Consider the following 18,657-nt stretch of genomic DNA (forward strand, 5'->3'; position numbering starts at 1 on the left):
GTCAGCTCGCTTGCCGGTCAAGAAAGCTTGTAATCAGAGTGCAAGAGAGCAAGAGAGAATAGAGGGAGAGAAATTGCAATCACAAGAAGCAATCACAACGAGGGTGAACAAAAGAAAGCTCAACGCATTTACTTCATTCACAATTTTGCCCGCAGGCTATTACAGTTCAAGTATACGGGCTACCCCTTCGGGGTATTGATTCACCTGAACCGGGCAGCTTACATCAGACTCAACAAAAGCAAAACAGACTCTAAGCGCAACTGTACACTGTAAGTCGCAAGGGAACATGCTCCCCCCTTCAAATCATGCGCCGTCCTCGGCGCCATCTGTTTCGTGGTAAGCCCTGACTTCTGCCGGGTAGCGGCTGTTCATTCGAAATGCAGGCTCCCACGTTGGTTCCGTTGTTTCCTCCCACTGCACCAAGTATTTCTTCGCTTGCCCCAAGTAGTTGACCTTGTGGCGAAGGATCTGACTGAGGTGCTTCTCGGCCCGTTGTGCTGCCGGGGCCCTCTGCATGATGGGAGCGCGTTGCGGCACATTGCGTTCCGGGTCTCCATCATCTGGATGGAACTGCTTGAGGTTGCACACGTGGAACACCGGGTGCACCTTGAAGTCTGGGGGCAACTCCAGCTTGTATGCCAGCTTGCCCACCTTCCTTGTGATGGTGAAGGGTCCCTCATACTTTCTGAGTAGTCCGCGGTGCCGCCCGCGGAAGATGCCTGTGCGACCAGGATATAACTTCACCAATACTTGGTCCCCAACTTGGAACCCTGCGGGCCGACGGTGCTTGTCCGCCCACTTCTTCATTCTCTTGGCCGCTTTGTGTAAGAATGCCTTCGCCAACTCATTTTGCTCGTGCCAGTCACGAACAAACTGATAGGCGAATGATGGCCTTTTCTTTTCTTGTGTAGCAAGAGTGTGCGGGGTCAGTGGCTGCTGCCCCGTGGCTATCTCGAACGGACTGTGGCCTGAAGACTCGCTCTTCTGCAGATTATAACAAAACTGTGCCACATCAAGGAGCTTCACCCAATTTTTCTGATTGGCACTAACAAAATGCCTCAGGTACTGCTCCAGTATCCCGTTGATACGTTCTGTCTGCCCATCTGTCTGCGGATGGAAGCTAGTTGAAAACAGCAACTCTGAGCCAAGTAGCTGAAATACTTCACACCAGAACTTGCCCGTGAAGCGAGCATCGCGATCACTCACAATGCTCTTTGGTATGCCCCAGTGCTTCACCACATGCTTTACGAACAACTCTGCAGTCTTCTCTGCAGGGCACTCCTTAGAAGCTGGGATGAAGGTGGCATACTTTGAGAAACGATCCACCACAACCAAAATAGAACTGAGGCCCTCTACCTTCGGCAGACTAACAATAAAGTCCATGGAGATGCTATCCCAAGGACGTTCTGGAATTGGTAGAGGCTCAAGGAGACCGACAGCCTTCTGGTTTGTCCCCTTATCTTGCTGGCAGATGAGGCATGTCCGCACATACCCCTCAACGTCGTCTCTCATTTGCGGCCAATAGTAGCCGCGCTCAAGGAGTGCTAAGGTCCGCTCCTGGCCAGGATGGCCGGCCCATAGTGTATCATGGCACTCCTTGAGTAGCTCTCGGCGAAGGCTTCCCCACCGTGGTACAAAGATGCGTCCCTCTTTTGTTACGAGGAGGCCATCCTGTAGCCAAAATCGCCGAGTCTTCCCTGCCTGCGCCAGAGAAACAAGGTGTTGTGCGGTCGGATTCTGCTGCGTACCCTCGCGGATGCGGCTCAGCAATGCGCCCTCCAAATGCACTTCAGAAGGCTCTGCGCGCGCAGCAGCTAATTCAGCCCTACGGCTCAGGGCATCCGCTACAACATTGGTTTTTCCAACCTTGTACTCTAAGGCAAAGTCGAACTCAGCCAAAAACATCTGCCATCGAGCTTGCTTGGGCGTCAACTTCTTTTGCGTCTGAAAATAGCTCGTGGCCACATTGTCCGTCTTGACGACGAACTCGGTACCCAAAAGGTAGTGCCGCCAGGTCCTGAGGCAATACACAATGGCGGTCATCTCACGTTCGTGCACTGTGTAACGCCTCTCTGCATCCTTCAGCTTGCGACTCTCATATGCGATCGGATGACCATCTTGCATAATAACTCCGCCAATGGCAAAGTCTGAGGCATCAGTGTGGACTTCGAAGGGTCTCGAATGATCAGGCAGTCGCAGCACTGACTCCCTCACTAGGGCTTTCTTCAAGCCATCGAAGGCATCTTGGCACGCTCCTGTCCAGAGCCATACCCGATTCTTCTTTAACAAATCTGTGAGGGGCGCAGCAATGAGGGAATAACCTTCGATGAAACGCCGATAATAGTTTGCCAAACCAAGGAATGACCGCAATTCTGGCACTTTGCTTGGCGGAACCCATTCCTGGATGGCCCTTATCTTTTGCCCATCCATACGCAGCACACCACGCCCCACAACGTGGCCAAGGAAGCTGATCTCCTCCTGCCCGAAGAGACACTTCTCTCGTTTGACACAGAGGTCATTATCCTTCAGCACCTGAAACACTGTTCGCAGGTGCCCGACATGTTCCTCCATGTTGCTGTTGTAGATCACGATATCATCCAGGTAGACTACCACAAACTTGTCTAAGTAAGGGTAGAAGATCTGGTTCATTAAAGTCGTGAAAGTGGCTGGAGCATTTGTCAACCCGAATGGCATTACTAGAAATTCGTAAGCACCATAGCGGGTGACGCAAGTTGTTTTCGGCTCATCACCTTCGGCAATCCTCACCTGCCAGTAACCCGATCGCAGATCTAGCTTGGAAAAGATACGGGCACTGCCTAGCTGATCGAACAAGTCTGCTATCAATGGCAATGGGTACTTGTTCTTCACCGTGACCTTGTTCAAGGCACGGTAATCCACACATAACCGTTTAGAGCCATCATGTTTCATCTGGAAAAGGACCGGGGCACCAAATGGGGCTTTTGATGGACGAACAATGCCTGCGTCCAACATCTCGTCTAACTGCCTGCGCAGTTCCTTCAGCTCAGCTGGCCCCATGCGGTATGGAACCATTGCAGGAGGCTTCGCTCCCGGGGTCAACTCAATCTTTTGGTCGACCTCGCGTCTTGGCGGAAGACGCTTTGGCAATTCTGGGGGCATCACCCCCCGAAACTCCTCCAATAGTGGGGCTAGGGTCGATGGCACTGCTGCTTCCACCTTCCCTTCCTCTGCGCGCACTGCCACTAAGAATGTCTGCTCCCCATGCTTGACACCCTTCTTTAATTGCATTGCCGACAACACTGAAGACTTGCTTTTCTGCGTAAGGCACTGCACTGTGTGGGACAGGTCTGACTCCATGATCGTCAGCGTGTTGAATTTTGGCAACATCATAACATTCTGGCTTCGCAGAAACTCCATACCCAAAATCATTTTGAAATCGTCCAGGGGCACTACAGAGAAGTTGGCTTTACCGACCCAACTTCCCACTTGAATAGCCACATCCCTTGCTTCACCAAGGATGGGCTTGGCCTCAGAGTTTACCGTTTTAATGGTCCTCTGCTTTGGCCCATGCTTCAAGCTCAACCGCTCTGCCTCTTCCCGCGAGACAAAGTTGTGTGTGGCCCCAGAGTCTATCATTGCTGAAGTAGACTTTTCATTCATAATAACTTCAGCGTACATGAGTTCCTTACTGACCTGCATGTTTTTAGCTGCACAACTTCTGGCTGCGTTGATCGATCGCATGGCGCCCATCCTCGGTTGCATGGTCTCAGTGTCGCTGCATTCAGTATCGCTGCATTCTTCCTGTGCAGCATTGGCTTGCCCGTCGTCCTTTACAAGGCGCTTTGGGCATTGCCGGGCGATATGTCTATCACCACAGAACCAACATGTCACAACCGCACCCTTGTTGCTGTTGTTATGCTTTGTGTAGTTCTGTTTCTTTTCGAATTGATGGCGTGTCGACGCCTCACCTTTATCGTTGCGCTGCTCATCCTTCTTGCCTCCGTGGTCAGGCTTCTTCCCAACTTTGGTTGATGGGGTGAAAGGCTTGCGCTGAGTGTCAACTAAGCGCTCAGCCGCCACATATGCATCTTCCAAAATACGGGGGTTGCTCCTTTCCACTTCAGACTGTGCCCATGGTTGAAGTCCCACAATGAACCAGTTGAGTATGTCGTCTTCTGGCATGTTAGGTATCTCCAGCATAAGCTTCTGGAACGTTCTGACATAGTCTTACAACGAACCAGTATGTTTGAGCTCACGAACCATCCGGTAATCCTGACTCTGCGCATTTCTTGGCATGAAGTAGTTGGGCAACTCTACTTTGAAGTCGTCAAAGGTGTCTATCACACATTGACCCCTCTCCATGTCATTGCGCTTCCGCCTCCACCAAGCGATAGCATCACCATCAAGTAAGGCCGCTGCAGCCTTGATCCTCATATCTTTGAGGGTCATATTCTGGATATCCAAATAGTCTTCTACTTGGAACAAGAAGTTCTCAATGGCCTTGCTGTCACGAGAACCATTGAATTTTGCGGGTCTAGGTACATCAATCCTTGATGGTCTCTCACCATTTCCGCCATTTAGGGTCACCGTCCGCTGCAACGTACGGTTCCTCAACTCAAGATCGGTCACTGTAGTCGTCAATGAAGTGACCTGCCCCATTAGTAAGTTCACCTGCTCATGCAGGCTCGCCACCACATCATTCAATCCATTGAATGATTCACATGCGTGTGAAATCGCTTCATCATGCGAAGTCACATCTTCCACCAGCTTGTTAACAGTTGCAGCCAACTCTTCTTGGCCCCGAGGTGAACCCATCTCCTCATCTTCGGCAACTGCCTTGCCTTTGGTGTTGCGTAAGTGTTGATAAGGCGCCACGATGTCTTGCTCACAAATCGCAGCCTGTCGGCGTATCTATCGACACCGACTCCGGAGTCCCTTCCCCAGCACGAGAACGGGCTCTGGTACCACTTGTCACGGGCCTATTTCCTTCAATGGGCCAGCGCAGCGCGACGGTCCTTCCTTACCGCCACAAGCCTACTCGTCAGCTCGCTTGCCGGTCGCGGAAGCTTGTAATCAGAGTGCAAGAGAGCAATAGAGAATAGAGGGAGAGAAATTGCAATCACAAGAAGCAATCACAATGAGGGTGAACAAAAGAAAGCTCAACGCATTTACTTCATTCACAATTTTGCCCGCAGGCTATTACAGTTCAAGTATACGGGCTGCCCCTTCGGGGTATTGATTCACCTGAACCGGGCAGCTTACATCAGACAAAACAAAAGCAAAACAGACTCTAAGCGCAACTGTACACTGTAAGTCGCAAGGGAACAACGGCAATCCCTACTTTAGAGGCATCACATTTCACTTCAAAAACCAAGTTAAAATCTGGAAGTGCTAGAATAGGGGCACTAGTTATCTTTTGCTTAATGAGAATGAAAGCCTTATCGACCACCGAGGTCCACTGGAATTTAGCTCCCTTAAGGCACTCCGTGATGGGGGCCATAATGGTGCTAAAATTCCTAATAAAGCGACGATAGAAGGTAGCCAACCCATGGAAACTACAAATCTCACCCATAGTCTGTGGGGTCGGCCACCCTACAATCGCTTGGATTTTGGCAGGATCGGCTTTAACACCATCAAATGATACTATAAAGCCCAAGAAAACCACACTAGAAGAAAAAATTCACACTTTTGGCATTTATAAAAAGCTTTTTTCTTCTAAAAATTTCCAAAACTCGATGCAAATGCACTAAATGGTCAGACAAAGAAGAACCGTAAATCAAAATATCATCAAAGTACACAACTACAAATTGTCCTAAACAAGGGCGTAACACTTGGGTCATCATGTTCATAAAGGTACTAGGAGCATTCGACAAACCAAAAGGCATAACTAACAACTCATACAACCCATCACGTGTCTTTAATGCCATTTTTCATTCATCCCCTTCTCGAATACGAATTCGATGGTACCCACTTTTTAAATCAATTTTTGAAAAGACAGAGGCACCCGCCAACATGTCATCCAACCGGGGAATAGGGAAATGGTATTTAACAGTGATGTGATTGATGGCTGTACTATCAACACACATTCGCATGGCCCCATCCTTTTTTGGAGTGAGTAGAGCAGGCACTGCGCAAGGACTAACACTCTCACAAATGAATCCCTTTTGCAGTAACTCCCCTACTTGTTTCTGCAATTCGGCATGCTCAGACGAATTCATGCGATAAGCTGGCAAGTTAGGCAGACTGGACCCAGGAATAAAATCTATTGCATGTTGCACAACCCTCATTGGAGGTAACCCATCAAGAAGGTCTTCAGGCATGATATCCTTAAACTCTTCCACAAGAGGGGCAACCTCAGCAGGGATGGACAACAAAGTACTCAAAACAGGTTTGGCCACCAGGGCATAGCAATAACCCTCATCCCTACATTGATTCAAAAAGGTTTTATAGGATAGGCCTGCAAGTCTAGGGACTCGCTCAGGTTTATCTAAAGTAGGAAAACTTGTTTCTTTTATAAGGAGTAGGATTATTTTATGTCCCTTGAATATAAAAGAGTACGTGTTTTTACGACCATCATGCGTAGTCTTACGATCGAATTGCCAAGGTCGCCCTAAAAGAATATGGCATGCACTCATAGGAGCCACATCACACCAAACATCATCTTGGTAATGCTCCCCCATTGAAAACTTGACTAGACAACACTGGGTGATGGGAACTTCATTGCCCTTTTTAAACCAAACCATCTTGTAGGGATGAACAAGTTTTTCCGTTTTTAAATTGAAGGTTGACACAACACTTTCAGAAATCATATTTTCACAAGCTCCAGTATCAATAATGACATCACACACATGACCCTCACAATTACACCTAGTTCTAAAAATATTATTTCGCAGCTACTTGGATGTAGTTTACTCACGAGGGGTAGTCAAAACATGATGAATGGACAACAGGTTTTCAATGTCACCATCAAACTCTATGACCTCATCTTCGTCCTCTCCCTCAACAGGTGACTCACTCCCACTCTCACTAGATGACTCAAACTCAGTTGCAGTCTCGGCTAAATGGGTTTTCTTAGTCATGGTAGGACACTTTGATGCCACATGTCCTAACTCTTGGCACCTAAAACAACGAATGGTGGAATCAGCAGGTTTAGTTTTAGAACTAGTGTTGTAGGCTGGTCGTGGTCATGACTTGTCACACTTGTTGGAACTAACTTTGGTGGGAAATTTTGAGTCTTCCTTCTTTGAGGAGCTTGCTCCCCTGGTTGGAAAACTCGGCTTAGAGTCTTAGACCAACCAGACTGGTCATTCCTAGAGGCCCTGAACTCTTGTTTTCTTTTCAATTTTTCCTCCACATTCATGGCATAACTGCTTGCCTGATCTATTGACCCTACTGTAATGCAACTAAATTCATCAAAAATAACAAGGTAAAGGCCAGAAATATACCTGGTAACCTGTTGTCGTGCGGTCTCCACAATCTGCACTCGTAGGGATAGACGGTGGAATTCTGTAGTGTACTCTGTCACGGTATGGGTCCCTTGACACAGATTCAGGTACTCCTTGTAGGCTCTCTCTGCATGGTCTGAAGGCATGAACTTGGTCTGCATCAGCCTCTGTATCTCATCCCAGGTCTGCACTCGTCCCTGTCCATGTCCCTGTCCCTGTCTCTCCCTCGATCTCTGAAACTCGACCCACCACGTTTGTGCTAGGCCCCTCAGTCGTGTGGACGCCAAGGAGACGCATCGATGCTCTGCCACGGAGTGATAGTCGAAAAAGAACTGTACTGCGTAGGCCCAATCAAAAAACTGCTCCGCGTCAAATTTGCCCACGAACTCCGGAAGGTCCAACTTCACTCTATAAGTGGTGGAGTGCTCCTATGCTGACGACGATTTACAATCCTTGGAGGGTGCTCATGCCAGAAGGTGTCATCTTCCAAGTCAAGAAAACCCTCTTCATCGTTGTCTCGATCGATGCACTGTTGAGGGCGTCGATCTTTGTCACCTTGTGGCAGGCGCTCAGGGAGCGCTTGCACATGTTGTACTTGTGCTGGTGCTGTTGGAGGCGATCTCAGTCGGTCCCGAACAGGAGGAGGAACTGGCTAAAATCGTGGTTGAGGATCTGGTGGAGGAGGTGGTCCCAACAAAGGTGGAGGGACTGGGTGTGTAATAGAGTTAGGGTTTGGATTTGGATAATGGGTTTGGTTTGGGTTAGGATTCGGGTTTGGATAATAGTTTTGGGTTGGATTTGGATAAGGTATTTGCGTTGGATTTTGGGTCGGATAAGGGGTCTGGATTTGGGTAGAATAATGGGTTCGGATTTGAGTTGGATTTGGATTTGGTTTTGATTGTAATTTGAATTTGAACCCGATTGGATTTGGATCGGGTTTGAACCTAAATTAATCATTGGACCCAGATTTGGATAGGTTGGATCTTTGATCGAGTTGTGGGGGTAAAAGGCTCGGTTTGAACTTGATCCACGATCCATATTATTATGGGTCTGGTTCTAACCTGGCCCAAAATGAAACGGAGGTTCCGTCCGGGTCCGATTTAGGTCTGGGTTGGTTTCGGATCGCGAATTCGGACCAAAAACACTTTGTTGGACCTGATTCAGGTATGGCCCCAAATCAAATCCAACTGGGTTAGTTGAGAAAAGGGTCTCGGACCCCGTCCCAGGGACCCAAAAATTGGTCCTTGGGGTCCGAATCCGGCCCCATAAGCCCCATGGACCAGTTCGGATCCAATTGGATCCGGGTCAGCCCAAGGGGGTGTGGGTTCTCCTGCCTGCTGACCCGCGGTGGGGAACCTTGCCTGGACGGGTTCAAGAAAGGGGGAGGGGCCGATGCCGCTATCCCGTACGAGGATGATGGTGGGAGTTTGGCCCACCATCTGGAGCAGTTCCCGTCGGCCATCTCTGGCCGGTGGGACCTTCCCTGACTGTTGGAGACCCGCGGGTGGCCCTTCAGAGAACTGAGCCCCCCACATGACTTGGCCCGTCAGAAAACCCCGGCCGACGATGGAAATTCCATCGTCGGTCGTTCATTGCGGTTGGCGGCCACCACCGGAAAGATCCAGTGCCAGAAAGTGGAGCTGACCGCTCGACATGGAGGCTACCGGTTTTGGAAGGACAGGCTGGCCGGTGTCCCTGCGCAAGCCCACTCCGGCGTGTTCAGCATGTATGATTGGGGATAGCTCTTTGGTTGGCTGACCACTCATCGCATCCAGTCCAGTTCGTCTTGGCATTGTTTGGAGGGCGTCGACCACCACCGTAGCCATGTAGCTGACGGCATCCGGTGATGGCACGAATCCCGTGTGGTTGAAGGCTGCCGAACTTGAATTGGGGGTGTCGCCCAAATTAATTTTTTTGTGATGCATCGTCGCCTCATGCGCTTCCACCGACGATTCAAGGTTCGATATTATGTCATCTATTCCATCTAGCCATTTTGACATACCTTCCATGTCTTGGATCATGCGCAACATATTCTCTTGGATTTTAATTATAATGTCGAACATGCGCATCATATGATCTTCGTTGTTTGCTTCTGATCTGTCTTTTTCTTTTTCTCTTTCGCCCATAGGATCGTCTCTTGCTTCTTGTGCCATGACAACGAACAAGAGGACAGACCTATGCTTTGATACCACTTTGATGCAGCGACAGTGCGTAAACAAAAACAAAAAGTCGGAAAAACGCAATCACGCAAAGAAAACTTTAAAATTGAATGAAACTCAGAATCTCACTTAGGGAAAGGAACAGAAAGCCGCAAAGAAATTGGTTTCTCCTGTCCAAAAACAAAACCCCCCCTCACGTAACCCTATTATACTATATTTATATAAGTTTCTGGATACGGACCCGGATCTGTTACAATTGATCCAAAAGGATCCAAATGATAATACGTAAAAAGAAACAAATAACCACACAGAATAAGTATCCAACTGGAATTAAGTATTATGCCACTACCATCCACAATCTGAATGTAATCTCGCCTCCATCGAACCTTCGCCCGCCTCGAGTACTTACGCAAAGGCACTCCTCTTGTCTTGGGACCGTTCTCGACGTCGCATCCATCCGCTCGTCTACCCCGGAGGGGCGTGGGACCTGCAGTGCCGACCCCGGGTCCGGTATAGTCTAGGCTTCCCGCTCCTGCACTGCATCACCCTTGGTATGATTTCTTCCAAAACCTTGCACAAACAACAAACTTTCTCCACCTTCTCCACAAGAGCCCAGAAGGACTCAACTCAAAGATCAACAAATACCAATCAATGCTTGAACCTGGCAACTAGGAGAGACTTTGTTAACATGTCTATTGGATTCAGTGCCAAACTTCTTCACAAGAATATTACCCTATAGCCTATACAATAACATTTCAAATGAAATGGTATTTAACATCAACACACTTCCTCTTTTCGTGGTACATTTGGTCTTTAATCAAGTGAATAGCATTCTAACTATTGCAGTAAACAACAGTAAACTCTTCATCCCAAGCTAAGTTCATCAAATAGATCTCTCAACCAAACAACTTCTTTAACTGCCTCAGTTACTGTCATGTATTCAACCTCTATAGTAGATGAAGAAATTGTAGGCTGTAAAGTAGCTTCCAACTAACTGCACAACAACTTAGAGAGAACATGTGACCAATAAGTGTCCTATCAAGATCACATGCATAGTTTGGAATTTGGATCAACATAGCAAACTAAACCACTACCGGTCCTCCCAAACTTCAAACAACCATCAGATATACCCTTCAAGTACCTGAAAATTCATTTTCACTACCTGCCACTGAGCTTTTCCAAAACATGGCATGCCTCTTCTCACCACCCTAATTGCATGTAAAATATTAGGATGTGTGCAAACCATAGCATACATAACACTACCAACTGCACTACAATAGGGCACATGTAACATATATTCTACTTCTGCATCTATATAAGGTGATAAAGCAGCTAAAAGTTTAAAATTAAAAGAAATAGTACTTACAAGCTTGGCACCTTTCATGCCAAAACATTCTAAAACTTTGTTGGCATACTTCTTTTGAGATAAGTACAACTTTCTTGCCTTCGACCCCTTCTAATTTGCATGCCAAGAATCTCATCTAACTTGATACAATCATTATATGTCATGGTAAGACCTTTGCCTTTTTGAGTAATGTCTTCTTCAATCTGGTCTAAGTTAGAACAGCAAGCATCCTCACTTTCCATAAGTTCAAGCTCATGAATGCTGCCAAACTTCTTCTCAATATCATACTTTGCTATTGACATCGTGGAAACCCCAATCGGTAAAACCGCTCCAATACCAGTGTGTTATGAAAACTACAAACAAAAATGAAGCAAACCACAAAGAGATAGAGAAGAAGAGACGAGATTTACGTGGTTCGGCACTCATACATCCACAGTCAAGAGGAGCAAAAAATCTACTAGGAAAATGTGTGTGACACAATGGTCATACAAGAACTCCCAAAACCCTATTTTCCAATACAACCAAAAGTCTCCCTATCTCACAAGAAAAGATGTGGCTCCCCATAAAAGAATGAAACACTAAAGTAACATATGAAAATATTACGAAAATATGGCAGGTGCAGCCCAAGCACTCCGCTACCACCACAAACCTTACTGAAAATTCCCATTATACAGTCTTCAAAATATTGTTCAAAGTGGGTCATGGATCGAAACAGGTCCAAAAATTTAAGACACTCACAACAGTCTTTAACCATAAATCAACATGAAAAGGCAAAAATAAGCAGCATGTATGATGAAATAAATGTATCATAGCATGTATGATGAAATACATAAATCACCATATGATAATAACTTCCTTATAAAACCAAGCAAATAAAGTCTCTCTTAGCAAAGAAAATCAATCTAACAGGGATAAGGGAAAAGGAATATAGGCTGAACATGAAATCAAGAGACAAGAAAATCAAGAAGGGAAACCGTCAAAATTAAATATGACAGTTGTAATTTAAACAGCTAGTGTCATCACAAAGCAAAAGAAAGAGGCAAAGTCCTCAAGTCCCTTTGTATATGGATATAAATACGACACCCGGTACCAAAGTCACCTATATCATTCAAGGCAATTTCTCACTGAGTGCTTTTCTTATAGTTTTTTTTTTTCAAAATGTGGTTTTCCTCAAAAAAATTTAAAGTTTTAAAATTTGAAAAAACATAAAAATTAATAACAAAAAACATAAGAAAATAATAAGTTTTTCATTATGTCTCTTGCAAACATATAAAGAAACAAGTTTTAAAAGGTTTTAAAGTATAAAAAAAAATCAAAACAAATAGAATTAAATATTAAAAAAATGATTTTTTTCAAAAAATTGCAAAAATATCATGATAAAATTGAAATATTATTGCAATATTTTACATTCTAACGATATTTTGTAAATATCGCAATATATTACCCAATATTATCAGCATACCTTCAAATGCCTAATTAATGATATATTTTCAAAATATCAGTGACTATGACCAATACAGTAAATTCCATCACACTTGAATGTGGAAAATCTTCTCAAACAAAGGCCACAGTGTGTTAATCATACTTCACCCAGCATTGGTTTGTATGAATGAAAAAAAACATGCAACAGCTGGTTGGGAATTTTAATGTGTATGAATTATACAATAAGCATTAAAATGTATAAAAGACACTTGATATGAACTATGAGCATCCACACTTCATTGCAAACTCTTAGATATACCTTTTTCATATCAAAGTTGGGGACATGACAACTTTCGATATGACAAAACACCAAAGTGAACACGATATACTATCAGATAAAAATCATACAGGAAACCAACCGTTTGCAATGTACTGTGATGTAGATAATTTTGCCTCGATGAGAAGGCCCACTGCTTCAGACTTTCGTATGTGTAGAACTGTCAAGAACAAGAACAGTATTTGTTTGCAAAATAACCCAATAAGAACAAACAGAAAAGAATAAATTCAATTATCTTAAATCCCCAAAAAAAAATTAAGTTGTTTTTCAATCATCTTATGCAAACTAAAATTACAAGGCACCACAGTTGGCAGTTGAGCAAAGAGAAAAAAAAATGAAGCAAAAGTAATAGTAAGCGGAAAACCTGAAAAATGGACCATGATGCATTGATATCTTCTAGCAATGTTTCAGTGATAACACCCTAACAAATATGCTAGAAAAATCAACTATGCCCATATCATATAGCCTTGCCCATGAAGCAGAGTAACCCTTTAAGATCAGAATAAAGAAAAGTATACAACTGAGTAAAAAGTAGCACCTTGATGATAGAATGAGGAATATTCCTGCAAAGAACTGCACCCCAACCAGCATATAATGAAGATAAACCACCCTTCTCGAGAATTCCAACTAATGCATTCCTGAGAGGAATCAAACAAGTGCTATTAGCAGGTAATGAGGTTAGAAATCGGAAATTTTGGCATAAGTTGTAGTTAGAATAATCGACTGTCTGATACATTAACCCAGAGACAATACTGAGAACAATAGTAAACAGATAAGAGAAACTATTTAACAAAACGGAAATGCAGCTATAAAGAGGAACGGCAGGTCAATATCTCTTACTGTCTTACACTATTGTAAAGCATGGTACAAATCAAACAAATTTAAAAGTCAGTATTTCAACAGAACTCATGTTGTATCCCATATCTAATTAGCAATTTAGCATGCATCTTTCAAAATTCCAAAATCCACGTGATGGCATTGATAGATTACATGTATCTCAAAAACTTATTAAACCAGAAAGTTGCAAAGCCATAGAGTTGAGCTAAAGTACAATGCCTAGGGATCAAAATGGATGAGGCAGACCCAGTACAACCCAACCCATTTATACCATACATAGACTTGTTTAATTTCTAACATTGTCCAAAGCGGCTCATAGATGGTCATAGCTACGACATCCCCCTCCCACCTCTCTTTTGTATTATACAGTTCTCTCTCCTCTCCAATATCCCACCTTGCTACCACCTCTCCTCCCCCCTCCAACACTCACCCATCACTCCAAAAACCAATTTCCAGTGAGAAAGGTGGCCAGAAATGTCAGGGGTCATGTCATCCTTGACTGTCACACCCAAGGTTGCCAGACTAGGAGGCAAATGTGGAAAACGATAAGGGAAGCGGAAGCGAGAAGCGATGCATTTTAAAATGTATAGGAAGTGGGAAGAGAGGAATAAAAAAACAATATAATAATTGTATGGGAATAGAAATGGAATGCAAATAAAAGTGACTATTCTTAAATTTCATGATATTTTAGTGTAAGAATTATATTTTTAATAAAATCTAAAAATGATGACTACCAATTTAGAGAAAGCACAATGAAGTGAGTGAGAAGCGCAAGAGGAAACTCATAAAAAACATGAAAAGTAGAGTGAGAAAACATATAAGAAGAATAGATGAAGCGTGTGGAAAGCATAGGGGAAGCGTGGGAGAATCGAGATTCCCATCAAGTTTCGGAAGCGAGGAGTTGTTAAAATGTAAATTGTAATATATATATATATATATATATTATTTAATATTATTATATTTTTTTTATTATTTTCTTTTTCTATTTTTCTTTATTTTCTTTTTTAGCATCTAGTTCAATAGAAACTAGATATTTGATCCAGTCAAGTTCCTGTTGGAACTTGACTGTGCAAATAGTTGTTGGACTGTAGTCCAACAGCTATAATAAATGTTGTTGGACTATAGTCCAACAGCTATAATAATAAATGTTGTTGGACTGTAGTCCAACAGCTATATTAAGAGACGTTGGAATCCAACGTCTCTTTTGGAGAGCTCAAAATGAGCTCTCCTCTCTCTCCCACTTTTTTGTATATATAGGGGTGAACCCCTTCAATGTAAATTACCATGCTTCTTAAGCATTTTGTTCATGAATAAAGTATTATTTATTTTTCAAGTGTTCTTCCTTTTATACCCTTTCAAGGGTCATGCTTGTAGTGTCTCCAATAGACACTTGTTTGTGAGTTATTTGTGCATTTGTTGAAGACCACCATTTCATTACATGGTATCAAAGCTACGAAATCCTTAGATCTTGAAGTGCTTCCGCCTCGATTTCCGTGCCACATTTACAAAAGGTGTTTCATCACCTTGTTCTTGGCTCAAGAAGATTTGTTTGAAAAAAGGCGAACTTGTGCTACAAAAAAATTTGGTTTTGTATCCTCTCTTATTCCTTTGTCTACTCTTTTTCTTTTTTTTTTCTTTTTCTCTCTCTCCTCCTATTTATTCCTCTCTTACCCTTGTAAAAGATGGATGACAATGATAAGATCACCATCATTCCTATGAAGCTAAATGATACTAACTATGTAATGTGGGCTTCGATTATGAAGCACCACATTTGGGGAAAAGGTTTATGGGGTATAGTGGATGGTTTCGATTTGGAACCTAAACTATCTCTTACTAAGAAAGAGGGTGATAAAGAGGTTCCTCTAACGGAAGAAGAGAAGAGTAAGGCATTAGCCACTTATGAAAAGAAATGGAAAGAATGGAGGATAGGGCATGCAAAAATTATGTCATGGCTCATCAATAGCATAGACATTAAAAAATGCTCTAGTCTAGCTAAGTTTGAGCATGCCGATAAGGCTTGGGAATACCTCAAAAACATGTATTCTCTTAAAGATATTGCACATGTATGCAATTTACAAGATAAAGTTCGAACAATGACTCAAAAAGATAAAACTATTCGAGAATATTATAATGAGTTGTCCGAACTTTGGGAAGAGTTGGCTCTTTTTGAGCCCAAATGGCATTGTGCCGAAGACATCGAGCTTCGCCAAAAGCAACTCGATATGGAACATTTCTATCAATTTGTGAATGGTCTAAGGCCGGAGTTTGAATCCACAAAATCGGCCCTTTTACATCGTGGAAAAATTCCTTCTATTGTTGATACTATAGAAGAGCTCACTATGGAGGAAAATAGACTTAGAAAAAGTACTCCAAAAGTTGATGATGACTCCGTTTTAGCTGTATCTAGACCGGGGAATCATACTCGTACTTACAAGCCGCCTCATTTTGGAAGGCAAAACAGCGACTTTGATAAAAGAAAAGTTATTTGTCATCATTGTCATGAACCGGGGCACTATAGGCCTCAATGTCCAAAGTTAAAAAGAAGAGAAGAAAAAAGAGTTGCATCTGTTGAATCTGAGTCAAAAGATCAAGATGCACCTGTGTCTATGGCTCAACTGATGGAAATCCTTCAACCTCTTCTCAAAGGGGTATCCTCCTCAACCGAAGCCTCAACTGGAGCGGCAGTTGCATCTTTCTCCAGTCCAGGTAACTTTCCTTGGCTTTTAGATTCTGGTGCTTCTTTTCATATGACCCTAAATGTTAATAGTCTATCTGAATGTCTTAAAAATAACTCAAGTGTGTCAAAGGTTTTTACAGCCGATGGCACATCTCTCGAAGTAAAAGGAATATGATGTTTTGAAAATCTTCAAAAATTCAAAAGATTTTTTATCCCAGAAGTTAGATATATCCCTAAACTTAATTTGAATCTCTTATCTGTCTCGCAAATATCTGATTATGGATGTAATATTTCTTTCTCTTCTCATGGTTGTTGGGTACAGGATCGCCAGTCAGGGAAGCTGATTGGGGAAGGCCATAGAGAAGGAGGACTTTATTACATGGATTTTTTGGAATTACCCAAGAATGCATTTTGTTATAATATTCAGAAATTAGAATTGGATTTATGGCACAAAAGGCTTGGCCATCCTCATGTTAAAATGTATCTTATATATATATATATATATATATATATATATATATATATATATCTGTATATTACATCAATACCCGATAGGGGTATTTTTGTAATTTCACTAGTTGTTTTAGAAAACAACTATTTTCAGATTTTGTTAAAATGTATTTTTTCTTTTTTATTTTTTTCATTTATTTTTTGTATTTTTTTTATCACAAAAGGGGCTCCAACCATAGAGTCGTTGGAGCCCCCAACGGTCACAAATGTGACCGTTGGGGGCTCCCAACGACTCCATGGGAGCCCCCTTTTGGGCTCTCCTTTTGAGGCATTTTGCCTCCCCTTCTCTCCTCTCCCTTTTGTATAAATAGGGGTGATCCCCTTGTATGTATTTCATTCTTGAGAGCTCTCTCTCTTCTCAATAAGAGGCTTTTTATATTGTTGCCTTCTTTAAGGCTTGTGCTTGTATTGTCCCTTTGTGGACTTGTGATATTGTCTCTTTTTCATTGTTGTAAGTGCTTGTATGCACTCTTTATATTTCCGCAATATCTCGTTACACCTCATATGTCTAAAATTCAATATTTTCCAAGTTTGGAAAAATTTTGTAATTCTGAAAATTTTTCTTGTGAAGACTGCATTCTTGGCAAAATGAAAAGGTTACCATTTCTTAGTAGAACTTTTGTTTCCTCACGACCACTTGAGTTAATACATTCGGATGTTTGGGGCCCCGCACCAGTTATTTCCAAAGGTGGTTATACATATTATGTCATTTTTGTTGATGACTTTTCTAGACATACTTGGATTTATTTTCTTAAACATAAATCTGATGTCTTTGCTAACTTCCAAATATTTCATAAAATGGTTAAAAATAAGTTTCAAAATGATATTTCTGTTTTTCGCACTGATTCAGGGGGAGAATTTATGTCCAACGAATTCAAAGACTATCTCAATCTACATGGTATTACACATCAAAGATCATGTCCACACACTCCACAACAGAATGGCCTAGCCGAACGCAAACATCGGCACATTATCGAAACTACTAGGACTGCTAATTGCAAATCAAGTTCCAAAAAGTTTTTGGGCTGAAGCGGTCCTAACTGCCACCTACCTCATTAATAGGATGCCATCTTCCTCATTAAAGAATACAACTCCAATAGAAAAACTTGTTAATTTAACTCCAGATTATTCTAGATTAAGAGTCTTTGGATGCAAATGTTTTGTTTTCACCAACAGAAATGACAAACTCTCTCCTCGTGCAATCCCATGTGCCTTTTTAGGATATGCTGATAATCAAAAAGGCTACAGGTGTTTCGATTTTCAAAATGACAAATTATATGTGTCAAGAAATGTATCTTTTTTGGAAAAAGAAAGCTTCTTTGAATTTGAAAAATCCAAGGATGTCACTGAATACTCGTTTTTAATTGATCCAACTTCAAAATCCAATGAATGTGATGTTGGATGTGACCTTGACAATGATCAAAGTCCTATTGTTGTTGAAAATGATGATAATGAAGAGCAAATCCATAGGGATGTTAGTCTACAATATTCAAGATGTAGAGAGCAAAATCTTCCATGTGCATTACAAAAATACTCTGAAGTCTCACCTAGAAGAACGTCTAGAATCTCTAAACCTCCAGAAAAATTTGTGTCTTATGAATCTTTTTCACCCACGTATAGGGCTGCCATTACATTAATACAATCATATGTTGAACCATCATCCTATTCTCAAGCAAAAAATCATATAGAATGGATAGAAGCCATGAAAATAGAATTGGATGCACTAGAAAAGGCCAATACTTGGACGATACAAGATATTCCTCCGGGTAAGAAACCTATAGGTTGTAGGTAGGTATACAAAGTCAAAACCAAAAGTGATGGGACCCTGGAAAGATATAAGGCCCGTTTAGTAGCAAAAGGATATGCCCAAGAGTATGGCATCGATTATGAAGAAACATTTGCTCTTGTGGCCCGTATGACCACTGTTAGAACTTTAATAGCCTTGG

The 18,657-nt window shown here is 42.7% G+C and overlaps 1 protein-coding gene across 1 annotated transcript in view; it reads right to left on the reverse strand.

The window, feature by feature from the left end:
* LOC149845119 (Mitochondrial substrate carrier family protein) overlaps positions 1–18,657 on the reverse strand; it is a 49,898-nt gene that overhangs the window by 23,266 nt on the left and 7,975 nt on the right. The window contains exons 5-6 of the mRNA XM_089995524.1: positions 13,226–13,325; positions 12,770–12,847 (exon numbers count right to left, since the gene is read on the reverse strand). Of these exons, the coding sequence (XP_089851650.1) occupies positions 12,770–12,847; positions 13,226–13,325 (178 nt within the window). The remainder of the gene's footprint in view (positions 1–12,769; positions 12,848–13,225; positions 13,326–18,657) is intronic.

The sequence above is a fragment of the Nuphar pumila genome, chromosome 2 (genome assembly GCF_984573655.1).
Source record: "Nuphar pumila chromosome 2, dmNupPumi1.hap1.1, whole genome shotgun sequence".
Classification (NCBI taxonomy): domain Eukaryota; kingdom Viridiplantae; phylum Streptophyta; class Magnoliopsida; order Nymphaeales; family Nymphaeaceae; genus Nuphar; species Nuphar pumila.